Below are 24,310 nucleotides of genomic sequence, written 5' to 3' on the forward strand. Positions count from 1 at the left end.
AATAACGATTGCTCAAGCACGAGAGCCGTTGAACTGGGATAACTATTTTTAAAGCCCTATAAAACTTTTGTGCAGAGATTGTGGGATTGAAGATGGGGCAGCCTCCTAAAATGCACCATAATTTCTGTTGGTTGTAAGTTTTAGAGTTGGTTTTTTACTTTTATTTTCGAAAAATTATTTGTTTTGTTAATAATCTAAGAGAATTTTATGTGAGAAATATACGAAAAAAAAGCGCTAACTCGCTAAAAAAGCGAGTTACCACAAAATGTGGGATTTTGTGTTTTTTTTTCTGAAAAAAAAATCAGAGATACTTTTTAATTTTTTTTCCCTAGTGGAAAATTGAGGGCGTGCTCATTTGAAGGGAATTAGAAGTTTTAGTAGCATTTTTAAGAAGCCAAACAGATTCTGTCACAGGAAAGTAAGTCTTTTTTGTAGCACGAAGCTATAATTTTGCCCCAAAGACGGCCAAGTTGGTATCGATTGAAAAGTCTGAGATAGCCAATAGATTTAAAAGTATCGAAAAACCATACATTAACTTTCCCAGCTTGAAAGGCAGCAATGCTGCGTGATGGCAAATTCGTTCCTAAGAAATTCGTTTATATAGGCGTTGTTATATAGACGTCGTTTTATATAATGTTTTATATTATATAAGACGTTGTTTTATATAGACGAAATTGTCAATATAGACGTTTATTTGAAGCTTAATAACTAAGTTCACTCATTTGATGTTTAATACATTTATATACGGAGATGTATAATGTATCACCTATTATGGGAGATGGCCGGTGGGTCATTGTGTAGGTGGTAGTGTGTTTGGTGTTTCAGAAAGTATATTTTAGTGTCCAAATTATGTAGCTCCCATGAGCCTTTGAACAAACATAGAAGGAAGTTGGAGGATGGTACAGCAATATAGGTTGATATCTCCCCTCTTATTACAGAATTTTTTTTATTTTAATAGAAATATTTCAATTGTATGCTCACCGGCCTAAAGATAGAGAGGATGGAGGAGGTTGGCAATTTGTGAGTCCCGTCAGGAAATTATGCTAGGAGGGGGAGGCTAGTGAAACCAGGAACTTTGATTTTGTCAATGCTTAACTTTTTTTTTATATTTCGCGGATGGTAGTAACGAATTGTATGTATGGAGCGAAAAGTGCTAATAGTAACCAAAACCCTAAAAACAGCAGCGTCGATAACAATCGTGCACTAAAAAAATCGTGCACTAATGGTGATTTCAAATATACAAACTTCGTTAACTTTAAAATTACCCACCAAAAGCTATGGACCCACCTATTAAGAGTAAAAACATCCTTAAAATGGCGAATGGCCTTGATAGAAATTTCACCATTGAATTCAGCATGTAATAGTACTCTATTATTTAGGCTTCAAGCCCTATATCTACAAATATATGAAGTTTGGTGATAGCCGTACTCCCTCGGAAAATTCCCCCGTGAAAAATTTCCCTGCTGAAAATTCTCCCCGAAAAATTCCCTCTATGGAAGATTTCCTCCCGCAGAACATTCCCCCATATGCAAAAATGAGCAGCCAAAGAGAAAGTATGACAAATAAAAATAAGTTAGAAAACAAGGAATTTTGGAATTTCTTACCTATACTCAAAAATATAAGCAGAATTGTGGTGTAGAACATCCTATAGTATTTGTTTTTCATTTTTTTTTTAAGTTTTTTCGTGATTTTAGGGAAGTTATCAAAGCAGGGTAATATAAAATAATAGAAAATAACTCTAAAATATAGGATTGGTAACAACTGTGGAAGAGTTCCCGAATGATGTAAGTGCAGAGGGATAACAGGCTGGGACAAAGAAGCTGGAGTGATTACTTTCAGGGTACCGATTAGAGTAATCTATAACAAAACTAACTAGGGGGCAGTAGATTTTAACGACTCTCTGGTCACTTTTAGTGTCAATTACTGACTGAGACTAATCTTCTTTCATTGATTTTAAGACACATATTTGGATCAGCCCACCTTTAAAGGACAATTTGTTTTCTACTTTGATTTTAATAACAAGGAGTCAAACTCCAAGTCAGAACCAAGCAAATTTAAAATTGACAGGTAAACTCTTTACTCCAAATAAACAAGCAATAGTTTAAGTGAAGAATGTTTTCAAAAGTTCATCAAGCTTTGTTCGCAAAAAAAATTCTGGCTATCATCAACTAGGCGAACATAAGAAGGTTTTCCAGTCTGAAGCATCTTTACCTATATAGACTACGAAACTTTTCAGGATCGAATATGCAATCGTACGGCATTACTTACTACCCAACAAAGAACCCCAATTTGTAGTTTATTGATGCTTTTAAATCGACTGTCTATCTCAGAATTTACAATCGACACAACATGCCACGTGGTAAAATAGCAGTTTAATACCAAAAAATGACAGAAAATGCCAATTTCCCGTGGTATAATCTTTTTGGTAACTGTAAAAGGGCTCTAGAATTTCCAATCTCTGTGCAAATAGGCCCTCTTCTGATTCTCTAGACCCTTCGGTTCGATACGATCACCCTTGGGGACAAAAATTAAACATGCATCCGCGACTTTTTTCTGGGAAAAATGCAAAATTCCATATTTTAACCTTGAAACCTCCAGAGTAGGGTTCTTTAAATGCTAAATCTAATGGTCTGATTTTCATTAATTTCCCCTGCTCTTTTGAGGGTGTTCACCCTATTTGTCTAAAATCAGGCAAATTTTCTCAGGCTTGTGGCGTTTTGCATGCAATATTAAACTTACGTGCAACAACATTATATATTTGGAATTAGCACAAATAGCCAATTCTTTTGGCACATTAATTGTTATCAAAATCCTTTTTTTTAAGTTTGGCTACTATTGGCCCGAGGTTTTTAGGCCCAAGATTTGTTAAAATTATGGGAAGAGAAAATATTTAAAATATACTTTGTTTTCAGTAGATTGCAAATTATGTTGTGTCTTTAGAAAGAACACGGGGTATCAGCCCTACTTCTTTCATTCTCTACTTGTTTTGAGTTTGATTTGGCTATTTACTGTAATCTGTGTTCATTTTGGATTTATGGTATTGGGTTTTGTATTTGGGTTTTGGGTTTTTTTTTGTTTCTTTTCAATAAGTAGCAGCATGCATCGAGTGCCTTTTGGTTAGTCTAACATCTCTCTCAAAAACACCCTGAAATTATAAACTTTATATTCCAAGCTGTTCCTGAGAAATCGCGCATGCATACTTTTGGCAACCTGGATGCACGTAGTGTGTTTTGATTTAGATCAACAACCCCCAAAATATGACCTGAAAGTGTCTAATTAATGCTCTTAGCCAATCCTTAGATATTGATGATAAACCCTTTTGTCAATCTACGTGCTCTTAGAGTGTTATTATTTAGTTCAACATCTCCCTAAACATTCCCTGAATGTTTAACCTTGATACCCATAGCCTTAGTAGTAGTAATAGATGTAGCAGTAGTAGTAGCGTTAGTGGAAGTTCCACACATTACCTTTTGACTTTTTTCAACATCTCCCTCAACATACACTGAAAGTTTCATCTGAATACTCGATAAAGTTCCTGGGACATTGCCGATATATCTTTTTGAAAACCTGTATGTGCATAGTGTGTTTTGATTTAGTTCAACATCCTCTGAAATTTTTACCTTGATACCCTTGGCTTTAGTAATAGCAGTAGCAGTTCTAATAGTAGTAGCAATAGCAGTAGTGGAAGTAGTAGTAGGAGCATGCAAATATTGCCCTTTGGCTAGTTCGGCATCTCCTGCAATAAGCCTTGCAAGCATCAACTTCATAGGCCTAATCCAAGCCGTTTCTAGGAAACTAATGATAAGACCTTTTGACAACATGCATGCACGGAGTGTGTTCTGATTTACTCCAACTTCCTCCCCAGTATTCCCTGAAGTTTTCACCTTTATACTCTTAGCCATAGTGGTAGTAGTGTGTAGTAGTAGTAGTAGTAGTAGTGTGACCATATTGTCTTTCGGCCAATTGATCATACCCATTATCATTTCCTCAAAGTTCCAAATTAATAACCTAAGCCATTCCTAAGATGTACCCTTTTAACAGCCCACATGGACGGAGAGTCTTTTGATTTAGTTCAACTTTTCCTCAAGATTCTTTCGAATTTTCGCTTTCATGCTCTGTGCCTTATTAGTATTTTAGTTTTATGTTATTCATGTTAGTAGTAATAGCAGGAGTAGTAGCAGTTGTAGCAGTAGTTGTAGCTGTGTTAGTAAAAGCAGTATAAATAATTGTAGTAGTATTATTGGCAGTAGTAGTATGAACATATTGGCTTTTGTCAGTTAGACATCCCTGTTATCATTCTCAGGGAGTTTCAGTTTGATACTGTAACCCGTTTCTAAGATATTAGTGATAGCTTATTTTGACAATCTCTATCCACATAGTGTATTCTGATTCAGTTGAATTTTCTCATTAACATTTCCTGAATTTTTTCCCTTAATATCCTCAGCCCTAGTAGTAGTTGCAATCCACACAGTAGTTGTAGTAGGGGTAGCAGTAATAGTTGTAGTAGTAATGATAGTAGCAGCGTGTGAATACTACCTTTTGGCAAATTGATCATCCCCCTCATTATTCTCCGAAAGTTCCAACTTAATACCCTAAGCTATTTCTGAGATACGCCCTTTTTGACAACTTGTATGCACCTAGTGTGTTTTGTTTTAGTTCAACATACCCCTCAACATTATCTGAATGAATCATCTGAATGCTCTTGACCTTTTTTTGTACACCAAGTGTCAAACATTCATGATATCAAATGTCAAATCTCTTTCCTGATATCAAACATTATGTGTAAACAATGTGCACATTTCATAGCTTACATAGCTTACAACTCTTGACCCAAAGACAGTGGGGAATTGAGAACCCAGGGACAGAGTTATTGGACCTTTCAACTATTACGAATAAAACAAATATCTTAAAAATTTGATTGGATGCCTCTGGGGAATAAAGGGGCTGGTTGCCCTTCAATCATTTTTGACTCTTAAAAATGGCACTATAACTTTCATTTTCCGATCTAATGAGCTCCTTTCAAAGTATTTATGACAGATTCTTCAATACGAAGTGCCTTGGTGAAAAAAAAGCAAAAAAAAAATAATATATCGAGTCCACACTTAGGCAGCTTTGCTCTTTGCTCTTTACTTAGGCAGCGCTGTTATGCTGCCTATAATATTCTGAATGTGTTTTGAACACAGGTAGAATTTCCAGAATCCCTTCTTTTCTTGATCCTTTTTATTCGTCGTAATTATACAAGTGGGAAGAATTTTCTGGGGGAGAAGGAATTGTTGGGAGGGGGATTTCCGGGGGGAATTTGCTGTGGGGATGTATATTAAGATAATTACGTTTAGTATTTTTTTCTTTTTGCAATATATTTTAAAATTAATTCGTAGTTTTCTACTTCTTCTTGAAAGTTATTGTCAGTCTTAGTTACGAATTGGAATCTGTGGAAATGTCTATTCAACACATTTTGTAATTAAATCCACAAAGAATAAAATCGGAAAAATAAAGAGATAACTTACATGATTGCAGCCTAAGATCTATTGTTTAACTTCAAAATTTACTATATTTATATCAAACTTCAGAACGATAATAAGTGGAAATTGAACCCAACTATCCTAGCTTGAAATTTCTTATCTAGTAAGCAAACATCTGGAAGATGTCAGAACCGTTGTAAATGGCTCTTCTATCAAAATAAAGCCTAAACTAAGCAAAGGTTGAAGATTATTGCTTAGAAATCTGTTATTTCGAAAAATAATTATGTCAAAAAGACTTTTTTCGAGATTGTGATAGTTTTTTGGTAAAATTACAATGGACTTAAACGTAATTATAAATTAATATCGGGGTATACAAATACAAGCTATAAGTAAAATAAAAAATATTATTGGTAGTATTCTAAGAGTCGATGAACAAAACTATATAAAAATCAGATTCAAAACTAGTAGAAGGAATTCTAAAATGACTTTAGTTTTCGTTGTATTTTATTTGTCTCAATCATGTGCAAACAAAAGCTTCTGGATAAGTTAATAAAAAATTAGTGCACTTTCTATCCTCCTTTTATATCTGAAGTAAGTTTTTATTGACGAAAGGAAATCCAAATTAGACTTGGCATGATAAATTTGATTTCTAGCCTAGAAACATGACATATTTCCCAAAACTGGTTATGCATCGTAAAGTAAAGTGTTGGGATAAATTGAAGAACAGCTGCCTGAAGTACCAAGGACAGAAAAATAAAATATAATGTTTTAATTTTGGAAAATGTGGACTCATCTCGGAATGAATATCTGGGAAGGACCTGGATCTGGCGGGTCCAAGTCCCACCTGAACCCATCTTGGGTAGTAGTAGTAGTAGTAGAACAATTTTATTAGAAATAAACATTTCTTAATCAATAGCACAACATAAGCGAAGCTTGCGAGGCTATGCTAACTTCAAGAAAAATAAAGAGAGAATATGGAGAATGAGAAAATACGGAGAATGAGACCATATACCGAAATCATCAACAATAAAAAAAACATAAACAATACATTACCTTGCGTGACCCCAAGACAACAAAAATAGCAAACAAAAAAATACATAAATATTACGAATATTACAAATTTTCCATAACCTATGGAAAATTTATTTTAGTTCTGTTTCAAAAGTATACCTACCGAGCAACTCCACACGTAAACCAGACTTAAACTGGCCAAAGCTACCTATTTCCTTGATATCTATATTCAGTTTATTCCAAAGTTTTGAAGCTCTGTAAATAAGTGAAAAAGAAGACCTACTTGAAAATAATCGAGGAACCTCAGTATTACCTCGTATCCGAGTAATGTGGTGGTGAACATCAGACCTCTCACAAAATATTCCTGTAAAACAATCAGAAAGGCTATCACTGTAATACTTATATATAAAAATCACGTAATCCAGCTGCAGGCATTATATTTAAATCTCTATACACAGACCTCAAAGACTCCTGGTTCCCAATACCACAAAAATCTCGGATAGCATTATTCTGGATCACACGGATTGGACGAACTATCGAAGAGAAAGTACCAAGCCAAATCGATGAGCAATACAAAATGTATGGGTGAATCAGGGAAAAGTATAACAATCGCAGAACATTTGGGGGAAAAATATGTTTTAATTTGCGCATGATACCTAAGTTACGTGACAATATTTTCGAAACTGACTTCACATGATCTTTAAATGATAGAGTTTCATCAACATTGATTCTGAGGTATTTGGTGAACCTTGTTCGTTTAATAATTCCCCACTCCGAAATCATTTCCGTAAACCAAGGGTAAAAATTCGGAGATCGAGAAAAATAACAACATTTGACTTATCTATATTCAGGTCAAGGTGGTTTATTTTAAGCCATGTACAAATCCTGCTCATTGCTGCATTTATCGTTGATATGAGCAGTTGTTCTGTAGGGGCAACACACACCAAGGTTGTATCATCAGCAAATAAGGGCATAGTAACCTGGGTCTTACTCGGACCGTTGTCCACAAAGTCGTCAATTCTGGGCAGAGCTCTCGCAACATGTGGCAAATCATTAATAAAAATTAAAAACAGAGTCGGACCCAGTACGGATCCTTGGGGAACCCCCAATTAACAACCTTTTTCCTAGACAAAAATCCTTGTAAATTGACATACTGCTGTCTATTTTGAAGATAACTAAAAAGTAAACTCAATGTAGCACCCCTTAATCCATAAAAGTCACATTTTTTAAACAATATTCGATGGTCAACAGTGTCAAACGCCTTAATTAAGTCCAAAAATATACCAGCTACCCTGAGCTTTTTATCAAGAGCATCATTAATTATAGTAGTAACTAGCTGTTGGGGTGGCGCTTCGCGCCACCCCAACACCTAGTTGGTGGGGGCGCTTCGCGCCCCCCCCAAGCCCCCCCGCGCGCGTAAGTCGTTACGCGCCATATTAGTTACGCGCCATTGTAGTTGTGTCCCTATGTCCCACCTGTGAATATAGATAGATATATATATATATATATATATATATATATATATATATATATATATATATATATATATATATATATATATATATATACTAGCTGTTGGGGTGGCGCTTCGCGCCACCCCAACACCTAGTTGGTGGGGGCGCTTCGCGCCCCCCCAAGCCCCCCCGCGCGCGTAAGTCGTTACGCGCCATTGTAGTTGTGTCCCTATGTCCCACCTGTGAATATAGATAGATAGATATATATATATATATATATATATATATATATATATATATATATATATATATATATATATATATATATATATATATATATATATATATATATATATATATATATATATATATATATATATATATATATATACATATATATATGGTTTTAACTACGTAAAACTTGCGAATATACAACATTCTTTGCTCTCCCATTGTCTTTGCATATAAATAGATTGTCAGGTTTACCGACTCTTGAACATGCAACATATAATGGTCCATGGGAAAACAATCTGTATTCAGATCATTCGTTTTTTAGTTTTGTTTTTCTCCTTTATTTTTTTCCTTTTTTTTTCTTTTTTAGCTTATTTAGATTTTTAGATTTTTTAGTTTTTTTATTAGTTTTTAGTTTTTTTTTCTTTTTAGTTTTTTTGTCCCGGTCGTCATTTATATCCCCCTGTTTCCCCCGGTGTCCCCGTTGTAGTTGTGTCCCTGTGTCCCGGTCGTCATTTATATTCCCTGTGTCCCGGTCGTCATTTGTATCCCGGTGTACCGGTCTGTATATACATTCGTTTTTTAGTTTTGTTTTTCTCCTTTATTTTTTTCCTTTTTTTTTCTTTTTTAGTTTATTTAGATTTTTAGATTTTTTAGTTTTTTTATTAGTTTTTAGTTTTTTTTTCTTTTTAGTTTTTTTGTAGTTTTTAACTTCTTTTTAGTTTTGTTAATTTTTTTTTTTACTTATGTCCTGGTCGTCATTTATACTCCCTGTGTCCCGGTGCTTTGTTGATTGCTAATCGAACATTCCTTTTGTCCTGGTCGCTTTCTCTTTGAGTGTCGTCATTTATTTTTTTCTTTTTTAGTTCTTTTAGTTTTTACCTTTTTTAGTTTTTTTTAGTTTTTTAGATGAAAATTTTTTTTAGTTTTTTCCTTTTTTTCTTTTTAGTTTTTTATTGGTTTTTACCTTTATGTTAGCTTATTTTTCAGTTTTTTCCTTTTTTTTAGTTTTTTTTTATTTTTTATTTTTTTTAGTTTTTTACCTTTTTTTAGTTTTTTTAGTTTTTTTAGTATTTTAGCTTTTTTACTTTTTTTATTAGTTTTTAGTTTTTTTGTAGTTTTTGCCTTTTTTTAGTTTTTTCAGTTTTTTTTTAGTTTTTTATTGGTTTTTACCTTTATTTTAGCTTATTTTCCAGTTTTTTCCTTTTTTTTAGTTTTTTTTAGTTTTTAGTTTTTTTAGTTTTTTACCTTTTTTTAGTTTTTTCAGTTGTTTTAGTTTTTTAGCTTTTTTATTTTTTTTATTAGTTTTTAGTTTTTTTTGTAGTTTTTGCCTTTTTTTAGTTTTTTTAGTTTTTTAGCTTTTTTATTAGTTTTTAGTTTTTTTTGTAGTTTTTGCCTTTTTTTAGTTTTTTTAGTTTTTTAGCTTTTTTATTTTTTTTATTAGTTTTTAGTTTTTTTTTGTAGTTTTTGCCTTTTTTTAGTTTTTTCAGTTTTGACGTCACCTGATCCAGTTTTTTCAGGTGACGTCACCTGATCCACGATCCACAGATCCACAGACAACTTATTTTTATATATATAGATAGTTTTTTTTTTACTTATGTCCTGGTCGTCATTTATACTCCCTGTGTCCCGGTGCTTTGTTGATTGCTAATCGAACATTCCTTTTGTCCTGGTCGCTTTCTCTTTGAGTTTCGTCATTTATTTTTTTCTTTTTTAGTTCTTTTAGTTTTTACCTTTTTTAGTTTTTTTTAGTTTTTTAGATGAAAATTTTTTTTAGTTTTTTCCTTTTTTTCTTTTTAGTTTTTTATTGGTTTTTACCTTTATTTTAGCTTATTTTTCAGTTTTTTCCTTTTTTTTAGTTTTTTTTTTATTTTTTATTTTTTTTAGTTTTTTACCTTTTTTTAGTTTTTTTAGTTTTTTTAGTTTTTTAGCTTTTTTACTTTTTTTATTAGTTTTTAGTTTTTTTTGTAGTTTTTGCCTTTTTTTAGTTTTTTCAGTTTTTTTTTTAGTTTTTTATTGGTTTTTACCTTTATTTTAGCTTATTTTTCAGTTTTTTCCTTTTTTTTTAGTTTTTTTTAGTTTTTAGTTTTTTTCGTTTTTTACCTTTTTTTTAGTTTTTTTAGTTTTTTTAGTTTTTTAGCTTTTTTATTTTTTTTATTAGTTTTTAGTTTTTTTTGTAGTTTTTGCCTTTTTTTAGTTTTTTTAGTTTTTTAGCTTTTTTATTAGTTTTTAGTTTTTTTTGTAGTTTTTGCCTTTTTTTAGTTTTTTTAGTTTTTTAGCTTTTTTATTTTTTTTATTAGTTTTTAGTTTTTTTTGTAGTTTTTGCCTTTTTTAGTTTTTTCAGTTTTGACGTCACCTGATCCAGTTTTTTCAGGTGACGTCACCTGATCCATCCACAGACAGACAGACAACTTATTTTTATATATATAGAAGATATATATATATGTTTTTAACTACGTAAAACTTGCGAATATACAACATTCTTTGCTGTCCCATTGTCTGTGCATATAAATAGATTGTCAGGTTTACCGACTCTTGAAAATGCAACATATAATGGTCCATGGGAAAACAATCCGTATTCAGATCTATACCTCATGATTCTAATGATTGCCCTTGAGCTTTGTTGATGGTGATTGCTAATCGACCATTCCCTGAGTCGCCATCGTCATTTATATATCCCCCTGTGCACCCCGGCGTCCCCTTTGTAGTTATGTCCCTGTGTCCCGGTCGTCATTTATATTCCCTGTGTCCCGGTCGTCATTTGTGTCCCGGTGTTCCAGTCTGTGATTTCTCTTTGAGTGTCCCGGGCGTCATTTATATTCCTTGTGTCCCGGTGTCCCGGTCGTCATTTATATCCCCCTGTGCCCCCCGGCGTCCCCATTGTAGTTGTGTCCCTGTGTCCCGGTCGTCATTTATATTCCCTGTGTCCCGGTCGTCATTTGTATCCCGGTGTCCCGGTCTGTATATACATTCGTTTTTTAGTTTTGTTTTTCTCCTTTATTTTTTTCCTTTTTTCTTTTTTTTCTTTTTTAGTTTATTTAGATTTTTAGATTTTTTAGTTTTTTTATTAGTTTTTAGTTTTTTTGTAGTTTTTACCATTTTTTTAGTTTTTTTAGTTTTTTTTTTTTTACTTATGTCCTGGTCGTCATTTATACTCCCTGTGTCCCGGTCGTCATTTGTGTCTCGGTGCTTTGTTGATTGCTAATTTATATTATACTAGCTGTTGGGGTGGCGCTTCGCGCCACCCCAACACCTAGTTGGTGGGGGCGCTTCGCGCCCCCCCCAAGCCCCCCCGCGCGCGTAAGTCGTTACGCGCCATAATAGTTACGCGCCATTGTAGTTGTGTCCCTATGTCCCACCTGTGAATATAGATAGATATATATATATATGGTTTTAACTACGTAAAACTTGCGAATATACAACATTCTTTGCTGTCCCATTGTCTTTGCATATAAATAGATTGTCAGGTTTACCGACTCTTGAACATGCAACATATAATGGTCCATGGGAAAACAATCTGTATTCAGATCTATACCTCATGATTCTAATGATTGCTCTTGAGCTTTGTTGATGGTGATTGCTAATCGACCATTCCCTGTCCCGGTGTCCCGGTCGTCATTTACATCCCCCTGTTTCCTCCGGTATCCCCGTTGTAGTTGTGTCCCTGTGTCCCGGTCGTCATTTATATTCCCTGTGTCCCGGTCGTCATTTGTATCCCGGTGTCCCGGTCTGTATATACATTCGTTTTTTAGTTTTGTTTTTCTCCTTTATTTATTTCCTTTTTTTTTCTTTTTTAGCTTATTTAGATTTTTAGATTTTTTAGTTTTTTTTATTAGTTTTTAGTTTTTTTTTTCTTTTTAGTTTTTTTGTCCCGGTCGTCATTTATATCCCCCTGTTTCCCCCGGTGTCCCCGTTGTAGTTGTGTCCCTGTGTCCCGGTCGTCATTTATATTCCCTCTGTCCCGGTCGTCATTTGTATCCCGGTGTACCGGTCTGTATATACATTCGTTTTTTAGTTTTGTTTTTCTCCTTTATTTTTTTCCTTTTTTTTTCTTTTTTAGTTTATTTAGATTTTTAGATTTTTTAGTTTTTTTATTAGTTTTTAGTTTTTTTTTCTTTTTAGTTTTTTTGTAGTTTTTACCTTCTTTTTAGTTTTGTTAATTTTTTTTTTTACTTATGTCCTGGTCGTCATTTATACTCCCTATGTCCCGGTGCTTTGTTGATTGCTAATCGAACATTCCTTTTGTCCTGGTCGCTTTCTCTTTGAGTGTCGTCATTTATTTTTTTCTTTTTTAGTTCTTTTAGTTTTTACCTTTTTTAGTTTTTTTTAGTTTTTTAGATGAAAATTTTTTTTAGTTTTTTCCTTTTTTTCTTTTTAGTTTTTTATTGGTTTTTACCTTTATGTTAGCTTATTTTTCAGTTTTTTCCTTTTTTTATTAGTTTTTAGTTTTTTTGTAGTTTTTGCCTTTTTTTAGTTTTTTCAGTTTTTTTTTAGTTTTTTATTGGTTTTTACCTTTATTTTAGCTTATTTTTCAGTTTTTTCCTTTTTTTTAGTTTTTTTTTAGTTTTTAGTTTTTTTAGTTTTTTACCTTTTTTTAGTTTTTTTAGTTTTTTTAGTTTTTTAGCTTTTTTATTTTTTTTATTAGTTTTTAGTTTTTTTTGTAGTTTTTGCCTTTTTTTTAGTTTTTTTAGTTTTTTAGCTTTTTTATTAGTTTTTAGTTTTTTTTGTAGTTTTTGCCTTTTTTTAGTTTGACAACTTATTTTTATATATATAGATAGTTTTTTTTTTTTTTACTTATGTCCTGGTCGTCATTTATACTCCCTGTGTCCCGGTGCTTTGTTGATTGCTAATCGAACATTCCTTTTGTCCTGGTCACTTTCTCTTTGAGTGTCGTCATTTATTAGTTTTTTCCTTTTTTTCTTTTTAGTTTTTTATTGGTTTTTACCTTTATTTTAGCTTATTTTTCAGTTTTTTCCTTTTTTTTAGTTTTTTTTTATTTTTTATTTTTTTTAGTTTTTTACCTTTTTTTAGTTTTTTTAGTTTTTTAGCTTTTTTACTTTTTTTATTAGTTTTTAGTTTTTTTTTGTAGTTTTTGCCTTTTTTTAGTTTTTTCAGTTTTTTTTTAGTTTTTTATTGGTTTTTACCTTTATAGTTTTTTTAGTTTTTTAGCTTTTTTATTTTTTTTATTAGTTTTTAGTTTTTTTTGTAGTTTTTGCCTTTTTTTAGTTTTTTCAGTTTTGACGTCACCTGATCCAGTTTTTTCAGGTGACGTCACCTGACACATCCACACATCCACAGACAGACAACTTATTTTTATATATATAGATTTATATTTATATTTTTTATATTTATTAATATTTTTTTAGTTTTCTTTTTCTCTTATTTTTCAGTTTTTTCCTTTTTTTTAGTTTTTTCTTTTTTAGTTTTTAGTTTTTTTTTGTTTTTTACCTTTTTTTAGTTTTTTTAGTTTTTTTAGTTTTTTAGCTTTTTTAGTTTTTTTATTAGTTTTTAGTTTTTTTTTTAGTTTTTGCCTTTTTTTAGTTTTTTCAGTTTTTTTTAGTTTTTAGTTTTTTACCTTTTTTTAGTTTTTTTTAGTTTTTTAGCTTTTTTAGTTTTTTTTCTTTTTAGTTTTTTTTGTAGTTTTTACCTTTTTTAGTTTTTTTTCTTCTTTTGTATTAGTGTGAAATAATTCAGACGTCATATGCGGACAAACACGACGTCACTCGACAGACAGACAGACAGACATAACCCACAAACAACTTATTTTTATATATATTTATTCATATTTTTTTAGTTTTCTTTTTCTTTTTTATTTTTCAGTTTTTTCCTTTTTTTTAGTTTTTTTCTTTTTTAGTTTTTAGTTTTTTTAGTTTTTTACCTTTTTTTAGTTTTTTTTAGTTTTTTTAGTTTTTTAGCTTTTTTAGTTTTTTTATTAGTTTTTATTTTTTTGTAGTTTTTGCCTTTTTTTATTTTTTTCAGTTTTTTTTAGTTATTAGATTTTTACCTTTTTTTAGTTTTTTTTAGTTTTTTAGCTTTTTTAGTTTTTTTTTCTTTTTAGTTTTTTTTGTAGTTTTTACCTTTTTTAGTTTTTTTCTTCTTTTGTATTAGTGTGAAATAATTCAGACGTCATATGCGAACAAACATGACGTCACCTGATCCACAGATCCACACACAGACAACTTATTTTTATATATATAGATAAATGAAATCACCATTTCTGTTGTTCGACCCTTCCTGAAACCAAACTGATATGGATGTAGAAGTTTATGACGCTCCAAATGCTCATAAATTCTAATATCAATACATTTTTCTAAGACTCGTGAAACAACAGGTAATAATGGAATTGGTCTATAATTCACCAAATCATTCCTGTTACCACCCTTAAGCACATGAGTTATCCCTACGATTTAAGACAATTGGGGAACTTCCCTTGCTTAAAACAAGCATTAATAAGGGACGTAAATTTATGCGAAATGCTTGGAAACATGGTTTTTAAAACAAGAAGGCTAATGGAATTACTCCCAGCCGAAGAACTTTTCATCTTAAAGATATTCTTACGAATTTCATCATGAGTGACAGGTCTTAGATACATTGATACATCGACAGAAGTACCCATAAAAGTCTCAAACGGAGGATCATTATCAGAAGCTATTGTAGTACGAGAAAATCGAGCCCCAACAGTTGCAAAATGTTCCGAAAGGGCATTAAATATTACATCAGGCTCATACAATTTTAACCCATCACTTGTAGTAGCTTCATCAGGCAGAACCAGATCTGTTGAAGATATAACAATTTTAATAATTTTCCATGTTTTAGATGGGTTACCACAAGTATCTTTAAATTCACACTCAAAATATTTTTTCTTCGCGTTTCTCAAAAGTTTATTAAGAGCATTTCTATAATTTTTATTAATTCTAGTGCAAACTTTATCATTTTAATTCCTTATTGAATCCCTATATAACTGGTCTTTCTTATTTATGCACCGCAGAAGACTAGGTGACAACCACGGCTTTTTGGGTGTCTTTTTCCTTGACCTTGTCCGATTCATTATACAAGTTTTACTCAAAATAGAGATCAATGTATCATAAAATCTGTGAAAACTTATATTTATATATTCTAAATTTTCAACTACAATATTCCAATCAACATTAGAAATCTCTTGTTTAAACTTTTCTAGGTTACCCTGGCTGAGCACAGGTAACATACTCATTTTCAGTCTAGGGCCTTGCTGCCTCAGGAAACAAACTTTAAAACTTGCCGAAATCCCAAAATGGTCAGAAAAATCAGTAACAATAAAACTGGATCTGAAAATTTAGAATTAGAAAAAATATTATCAAGTAGCTTTGCCGTTAAAGTGGTAACACGCGTACAAATATTACTAGTGGTAAATAAACTATATGACATTCAAAGCGGTAAGATGTCAATAGGAGTATTCGAATTCATATCTTTAAGGTCAATATTAAAGTCCCCAAGCATGAAGAAAGGCCGCCAGATGGCGGTCTATATAGTACAACAACATAAACATCTCTTGGCTTAAGCCTGAGCTGAGGGATTAGTGGCTCCAATAACATCTCGTGATACAGCACTAGATCATTTCTTACCAAAACCTCGATATCGCTCCGTATATAAGCTCCAATTCCTCCATGTTGTCGAAATTGACGACTCCTATGATAAAATGTATACCCTGGAATATCCAAGAGAGCAGAGTTATGCTCATCTACTCATGTTTCTGTGAGACCAATAACCTGAAAAATGGAAAGTTCACATCTCTCGCTTAAAAAATTAAAAGATAAATTCAAACCCTGGCAGTTAAGATGGAAAATTCTGAGATCTTCAGAATCACCACCACTATACCCGGACCTCGAACCATCTTTAAATAGGTACTTTGAATTACAAGAAACATATTGACCAGCAATCCCAATATCATAATTCTGGTGGAGCTGCTCCGTAAACATACTACCAAAATCCACAAATGAAGCTTCCAAATTTTAAAGACGGCAGTTGCCCGGGGTGCCACTATCACTATCAACCATATTCATACAGTTTAACAGCAAAGTAATATGGCCTCATCTCCACAACAAAACAAAAGCAAAAAAGAACAAAAAAAAACAACTAAACAAGTACAAAATAGAATACAACAAACACCAAAAGAATGAGACTTTCCATCTCGGAAGAAAACAAACAAAAAAAGAAACAGGCCTTGTTTGGTTTGCCCGTAACGAATCCATATACAAGTAACCAAATACAACTGCTACTAATTCCAATAATCACACAACCATAATTATCGCCACAAAATAGCAAGTTTTATTTTTTATTTTTTTTTTTTTAATTTTCTTAATTGATTTTTTCAATAACAAATAAACACTCACGAATTTTAACAGGAGCAAACAAAATTTAAGAATCCAACAAACTCTTGTACCAACAACATTGTACCAAGGCACTTTAATAACACAGTTGTCCTTTTTAACAAAGATGCTGGGTGGTAGGGTAGGAGGTACCCAGAATTCCACACCTTTATCCAACAAACGCTTACGTAACCTAAGTAATTCTCTACGCAAAACCCGTACACGCGGTGAGACATCATCACTAATAAAAACAGACTTATAAACACCGAACTGTTTTCCTTTTAATTTTATCGCATTGCTTAGAATCAAGAAACGCGCCTGGACACTGTCCACCCTAATTTAAACAGAATTCTTGGAACAGTGAACCACAGTGAATGGTGGCAACTTGTCAGTTGGGAGTGATAAACCATCTACAATCACCTCGGAAACCCGAGATGCAGCCTCATTCAAGGGGACACCATTAAGGCCCCAAAACTGCAAATTGTCCCGATTTTCACCAACAAGAGACTGGGACACAACCAAATTCATTTCCTCATTGCATCTCTTAATCAGCTATGACTGGGCTTTTACAAAACTTTTCAAAGCTAAATTCCGATTTCACTGTTGCAATTTCATTGTCCGTTGTACTACTTTAATTTTCTAGCACCATAACACGACTGTTAACTGTACCCAAATCATTCTGAATTTCAAGTACACTCTGCTTTAGGGTTTCCATGTTCACATTTATAGATTGGACCATTTCCAAAATTTTAATGATATTCTCTGCATTCGTTTTCTGGCAGTCCGCATTGACACTCGTATCCGAATTACTAGTAGAATTCATAACCGGATCCGATAACTCAGCTTCTGTCCGGTTGCGTTTGGGTCTGGCTTTCTTTCCCATTCTGACTTTATCAAAATAATATAAGTCACATACCTTTGCAAAAACTTATTTTTACCCACGTTAGTTTACAGCGTGCAATTTGCATAAACCATTAAAAGGGCATGGCTAACACCCACATCCGGATTCCTCAGGAACTAGCTCGAACGTAGAACTCACTCCTTTGTATCAAAGATTGTATTATAACAATTAATTCAAGCAATTATCACGATATTCTTCACATAAGTCTATAACATAGCGTAGCAACCGTTGTATCCGGGCAAAAGAGGTCATAAAAGTTTATCCATTGACTGATAAATGTGAACTGAAAATGTGAACTAAATATGAACTGGGTCAATCCGCAAGGGATATCATTCCGACTCTTTAGACTTTTAAATTTGATTCATTTCATACAACCCTTTTTACTACCCTTTTTACTAGATTCTTAAAACAAAATCAACTATAAAACTATGAAATTTCTAAGATTTATTAGCACAATATAAAATTCAGAACTTTTGTCTTATCAGTACATTTAGCATCTACTTGAACAACCACACAGAATGTAGAGATGGCGATGTTGTCACTGTACTGAATAGACGAAAAAATACTGCTAAATTTATACAATCAGAAAATGGAAAAAATTATCCTCGTGCAAGAAATGAAGGTGAGAGCTATTTGAACAAGTCAATTTTTGAAATTTTAGAGAAAAGATTGGTTGAATCAGATAATTCCAGATTGGGATTCAGAATAAAAAAAATAATTAATTCTCTAAAAGGGGTCTCATTAGACTATACGCTGTTTCTGCTTAAAACCAAATTTATTCTGTATTTCTTGGCAGCCAATCAATTTCGCTACTTTCGAAAATGTACCAAATAGACAATATTAGGCTATATTCATTTGCCTATAAACTTAGTACCTATTATTTTTTTGAAAATTTGACTGTAGAACAATTTGATTCTGTTTCTACCATAGAGATTAACGAGGAAACACTTTGCTAGTAATTTAAAAACTGCGTTGTTACGTTCACTATTATTTTTAATCGTTGTGCAGCCACTTGCGGTTAGAAAATATTTCTATCCTCAGAAACACTGTAAACACTGTAAAGGCCTCGTTCGAGTACTGATCTATATTAATTACTAAAGTAGGAAAACAGTCTTCCTTTCTCCTTTTGGCTTTCTTTTTTGTTTATTTGGTTAATTTTTCTATACAGTTTATATTTTTTATGTTAGATTTTATGGTGCGTGTTTGTTTCTGTGTTTGTGCTGTTGCACTGGTGATTTTCTTTTTTCACTGTAATTTTCAATTACAGGCTACTCTTCGTGATAGAGATGGAAACACGCTTCTCTTACCTCAAATATACGTCACTAAGAACAAATGGAAACATAATACAAAGATCTGAGCCTTTCACCCTGAAGAGAACATGCTTACGATGTTGCGTACATGTCACTTACCGTGATGAGCCAAAACTATAAAACTTTGAAGCATGCTACTCTGGATCGTTAGGTTTAACTGACTGATTTTTTTTAACAAAGTTGGCTTGGCCATAAGGACTTGCCTACCATATTTTAAATGAGTCCGCTTACTTTCATTTCAAGTACTGCTATTAATAATACTCTTTATAATACCATTATCGAATAAAATAGTTCGCATGCTTAAAATTTCAAAAAAATATGGTGACTTATTTTTCAGCAGAGCTAAACTTTTACCCACGTGGGAAAACAAGGGTTGACCTAAAGGGGATCCATGACAAAACCTTTGCAGAAAAAAAACTACAGGACTGTAAATGCAGACACCCGTTTGTCACCTGACATAGTTGCCGCTTGGCACCGCTTGGACGATTAGCTTGACCTAAACGGGTTGACCTAAACAGGATCCATGACACAACCTTTGGAAAAAAAAACTATAGTACTATGAACACGGACACCCGTTTGGCACTTGACATAGGTACCGTTTGGCACCATCTGGACGATGAGCTTAACCTAAACGGGTTGACTTAAAAAGGATCCATGACACAACCTTTGAAAAAAAAACTATAGGACTGTGAATACAGACTCCCGCTTGGCAACTGACACAGGAGCTGTTTGGCACCGCTTGGACGATTAGCTTGACCTAAACGGGTTGACCTAAACGAGATCTACAACACAACTTTCGCAAAAAAACAAACTACAGGACTGTACTACAGAAACCCGCTTGGCACCGCTTGGACGATTAGCTTGAAGTGCTCATACTCTATTTCTCACTGATTTCTCGCTGATAGAAACAACTCCTGTTTCCTCTTGTGTCCGTTAGTTATTTCACATCCCAAGAATAGTCGTCTTTTGCTAACAGCAGTTCAAAAAACTGCTCAAAAATAATATTAACGAACAGCTATGAGTGTGTAATAACTCATATTAATCTTCTTATTAAAGAAGGTAAAAAATTCTACTGAGCAATGATACGAAGCCCTATTAGTGTTTAGATTAGCTAGAATGAGACACAAGGACTTAATAAAACGGAACAGACTTTTATATCAAGCTAAAGAACAAGAAAATTGTTCCTAAGCATAAAAATCGGCCAGCAAGAAAGAATTCCGGAAGTCCTTGCGTGCACTACGGGACCTGTCAAGGGCGATTCTAGACCTTAATTCCTGACCAACATATTTCAAAACATGAAGGGCCATAAGGATTTAACTAACCCACCCATTTACCCGGAAATGTATAGCCAGTCATTAGTGGATTCCCCCTCCCAGGGCATTCTTCCCAGCTCATACAGGAGATATTAGAGAAAGAGTTGAAGAAATGTATTAAGAGTCATTGTGGAGGATTTTTTTTCGGGTACTGATTGAATTCCCTCTACCATTTATAATAAAAAAAATAAGACCCCCTACGGTCAGCTCTTTTAAGTTTGTTTAACATGGTGCTGGTTTTTTACAGATGGCCAGCAGCTTAGAATACGCTGGTTTTAAAGCTGTTACTTAAAATGGGTGACTGCACAATGCGCAGCAATTATCGCCCAATCAGCCTAGCATCAACTATTAGTAAATTTTCGGAAAACCTTTTCGATATTAGATTAGAATGCTAGAATAAATGTCAGTACACACACACACACACACACACACACACACACACACACACACACACACACACACACACACACACACACACACACACACACACACACACACACACACACACACACACACACACACACACACACACACACACACACACACACACACACACACACACACACACACACACACACACACACACACACACACACACACACACACACACACACACACACACACACACACACACACACACACACACAAACACAAACACACACACACACACACACACACACACACATATATATATATATATATATATATATATATATATATATATATATATATATATATATATATATATATATATATATATATATATATATATATATATATATATATATATATATATATATATATATATATATATATATATATATATATGTCTATTTACTTATTTATTGAACACTCATCATTCACATAGCATGATAATACAAAATAGAGGAAGAAAAAGAAAACACAGAAAAACAAAAACAAACAAAAGAAAAGCACAAGAAGAAGAAGAAACCGATTACTGCACTAACTCTTGTCATAACAACGAAATTTGCGGATAAAAATAAACCATGAATTAGTAACAAATTTAAAAATTACTGCACGATATAAGGTCATGACACTGAGATACAAAAATACAAAGTTTTGAACAAGACGGAGCAAAAAAGAAGATGCAATAGACGGAGCTATTGCATTGAAAAGGCTATCTAGCAAATGCCGGTTGAATCTGAACTTGCAGGAAACTATTGACGCATATGAGGCGGAAATGTTGTGGGTTAGATGTTCAATAAGGAGGTACCAGGTGTGGCGTAAAGATGAACCTATAAGGAGACCAAGATATACAAGGTAATCGACAGGTTGAACCGAAGAATTCCCAAGCATAACTGAATTTAATAGATCGCTCTTCCAGTAAAAAAGGACTATTTCTGACATGGTAGAATTGAGGTGTAGACCAAGATTAAGGTATTCTGCTTGGAAGATAGAAAAATCATCACTGAATTCCGTCATATACGTAATAATTTCAGTTAGTTTCAAGTATTAGTGATGCTCCTTACTTTCATTTGAAAATTTGTCATCCTTCATAGTAGGAAGCCCAACAGAAAACATTACTTCTCATTTACTTATAAAGGTGAGTCAATATATGTAGCCCCCAGACGTAAGTTCTTGGGATTTGGACTCTCAGCAAATGGGAACTGGACCGAACACATAAAATTGACAATTTCTCGTGGAAAGGTAGCTACAGATGCTCAACTCTGACTAAAGCCCATAATGGGAATTGAAAACATAAAGATGTATAGGTACCTTTTCATCACTAAAGTCGTACCAGTTGCAAAATATGGTTGCAAAGGGGGGGAGGGCATAATGGGGAGACAATTGGAGTTTGTGCAGCTTGTGTATTTGAAAAAAATAGTAGGCTTGCAAATTAATTTTAGTAGTTTAGCTCTTAAAGATGACCTGGGTCTACCGAGTTTGCATCATAAAAAGATTATACAGATGATGAAATTTTGGCTACAGATATTGCGTTTGCCTGATAACCGTCTAGCGAAGGCGGCTTACAATGAGATGTTGAGATCTTCTAAAAAGGCAACATGACCAAAACAGGTTAAAACCCTGCTGTGTAAATGCTGGCTTTTTGTGGGCATGGAATGAGGGCCGGGGTACCCATTCTAAACCTGATGATTTCCTTGGTATGTTGGAATCACACCTTCAGGACCAGGAACTTAGGTTTGGGTTACTGGAAGACATGTACTCTAAGATTTTACAAGTAGATCAAAGTAGTGTATTGAGAGGAGTTTTACTTGAGACTGAACCTACTATTTTCTGAGTAATTGTTAAAGTTTGGAGAAAATAAAAATAGCTTTTTTGTGGGGATGCACTATTGCTCCCGGGTATCTTGGAGACCTCTTCTATGGAGCTAATAATTGCGGTGTAAAGTTTTATAGAGAATTTTTAGTGGCACAAAAGATATAATTTCAATGTGTTGAGTGCTATTGTTTGATTTATTCAACTTTATATCTATTTTTTCTGTCTTTTTTTGTTTAAATGGCCTCTACCTTTTAATACACACATGTGTATGACAAGTGAGCGTAAGCATTTCTTATGTCTCACAGAAGTTTAGCGAACTCACAATGTGAATAAATGTATTCTTGGAAATAAAAGACCTCCCTAGACCAAAGTATATACTCTGCACAAGACGTTCACGGCTTATTTAATTACGTGAGCCTTCGCTGGTGGATTGCAATCCTAGTATATTGGCTATTACATGAATTTATGTTTGATATTTAAATGTGCCAATATTTTGGCTTATTTGAGGCTCGCCAAAGACATTTGGCCTCTTGTGTAGTTGTTAGCTCTAGTAATTCTATATCTCGTCTAATTTGTAATCCCTCTCAGTAGTTGGCAAGTTAATACTAGCCTTAGCAGGCAATGGAAAACCATCAGTATGGTTGATATATTTTATGAATTTGTTGCAACTTGGCCTCATTTGTGAAATTATAAAATTTGGAAAGGTGGCTCTGAGGCATCTTTCCTGTAGCTTTATCAGCATGCAAATAGGATTTATTCTTCCAAGTTTGCTATCCAAGAAAAAGTGCCGTGTTTGCAAAATTACAAAATCAAGATAGATATCTCTAAGCTATATATTTTTTAGATTCCTTTATCACTTTAGAAGTAGGACTTGTTTTTTTTTTCTTATCATAAGTAAACTTGTCTTGACTGGGTTTTTCATTACTTAATAAAGTAAGATACAAATTGAACAAAACCTATTTTTCTTGATAAGAACGTCATTTTGAAGATATTCAATAGAAAAAGACAACATTTTGAATGCAGTAAGAAAAATAATTCTTCTGTCTCAGCAAGGGTGATAGCTGCATAAAATTTACGACGGAACTGAATTCCCCTGAAAATGTCAAAACTAGGTAAAACTCAGAATTTGACATTTTGAACTTGTCCACATCTTCCTTAGTAGGCAGTACTAACTAGTGGTTTCGACTCTTGGAGCATAAGGTTCGACGATTTACAGAAATCACGCACATAAGGTGGCACTTAATAAGCGTGACAGAATTATGTTAAGCGTTACAGTAACTGTGCCACGCGTGGCGGAAATTTGTGGTACACGCGATGCTACGGTATGTACACCAGGTGGCAGAAAGTAGGTGATCCCTAACATGAGGTATAAACCTTATTTAAAACGGTTTGGAAAGTACACCTTAAATAATTCCAGAGACCATACTGGCTAAGCATGAGAAAACGAAAAAAATCGTGAAGAAGAGAAAACGAGGAAAAATTTTACCCTTTTTGTATATTTTATACTTTATTTGTAAATAGAAAGCCATTGTGGACTAAGAAATTATTTAGGAAATCATAATTGCTTGGTAATAGCTTTTTTTTAATATATACCAAACTGCCAATATGAATGGGTTAAGCAGTAAAATGACAAATTATGAATACCTAAAAAGTAATATGTACATTCATCTTCAAGTCCTGGTATGGTATGTTGCTCTCATAATTTGGTCTAACCGAAAGGAATGTACCACTGCAGAATTAATTATTTTTGTGTCCTAAACTTCTGCCATGATGCTCTAATGCAATTCTTGTGCTTCAAACTAGTTTTCATGCAATGCTGCTGTATATACTCACATCTCTATTTCATCACTTCATGGTTTTTTGCTTGTTTTTTTTTTTTTTTATTTGGAGAGTCAAATTTCTGTAAATACAGTAAGTACGGAATTTTAGATTCATTTGCTGACTTTTTAAGTAATAAAGATTGGCTGAGAAAATAAAGAAAAATGGCAACAATTTATATTGCTATGTCAAAGAAAAAATACCAAAAACAATAAACTTAACTA

At 33.2% G+C, this 24,310-nt stretch overlaps 1 protein-coding gene across 3 annotated transcripts in view; it reads right to left on the bottom strand.

Moving 5' to 3' along the window:
• The window catches only part of LOC136034954 (DBH-like monooxygenase protein 2), a 66,218-nt gene that overhangs the window by 18,093 nt on the left and 23,815 nt on the right, over nt 1–24,310 (bottom strand). The window contains exon 1 of one of the 3 annotated variants that reach the window (XM_065716499.1): nt 15,760–15,818. The exons of 1 other annotated variant lie outside the window; for it this stretch is intronic. In XM_065716499.1, the coding sequence (XP_065572571.1) occupies nt 15,760–15,803 (44 nt within the window). In that variant the 5' untranslated portion in view covers nt 15,804–15,818. Of the gene's footprint in view, nt 1–5,507; nt 5,617–15,759; nt 15,819–24,310 lie in introns of those variants that run through there. One more of the 3 variants, XM_065716501.1, reaches the window with a different exon arrangement.

The sequence above is a fragment of the Artemia franciscana genome, chromosome 13 (assembly GCF_032884065.1).
Source record: "Artemia franciscana chromosome 13, ASM3288406v1, whole genome shotgun sequence".
In the NCBI taxonomy this organism is placed as follows: Eukaryota; Metazoa; Arthropoda; class Branchiopoda; order Anostraca; family Artemiidae; genus Artemia; species Artemia franciscana.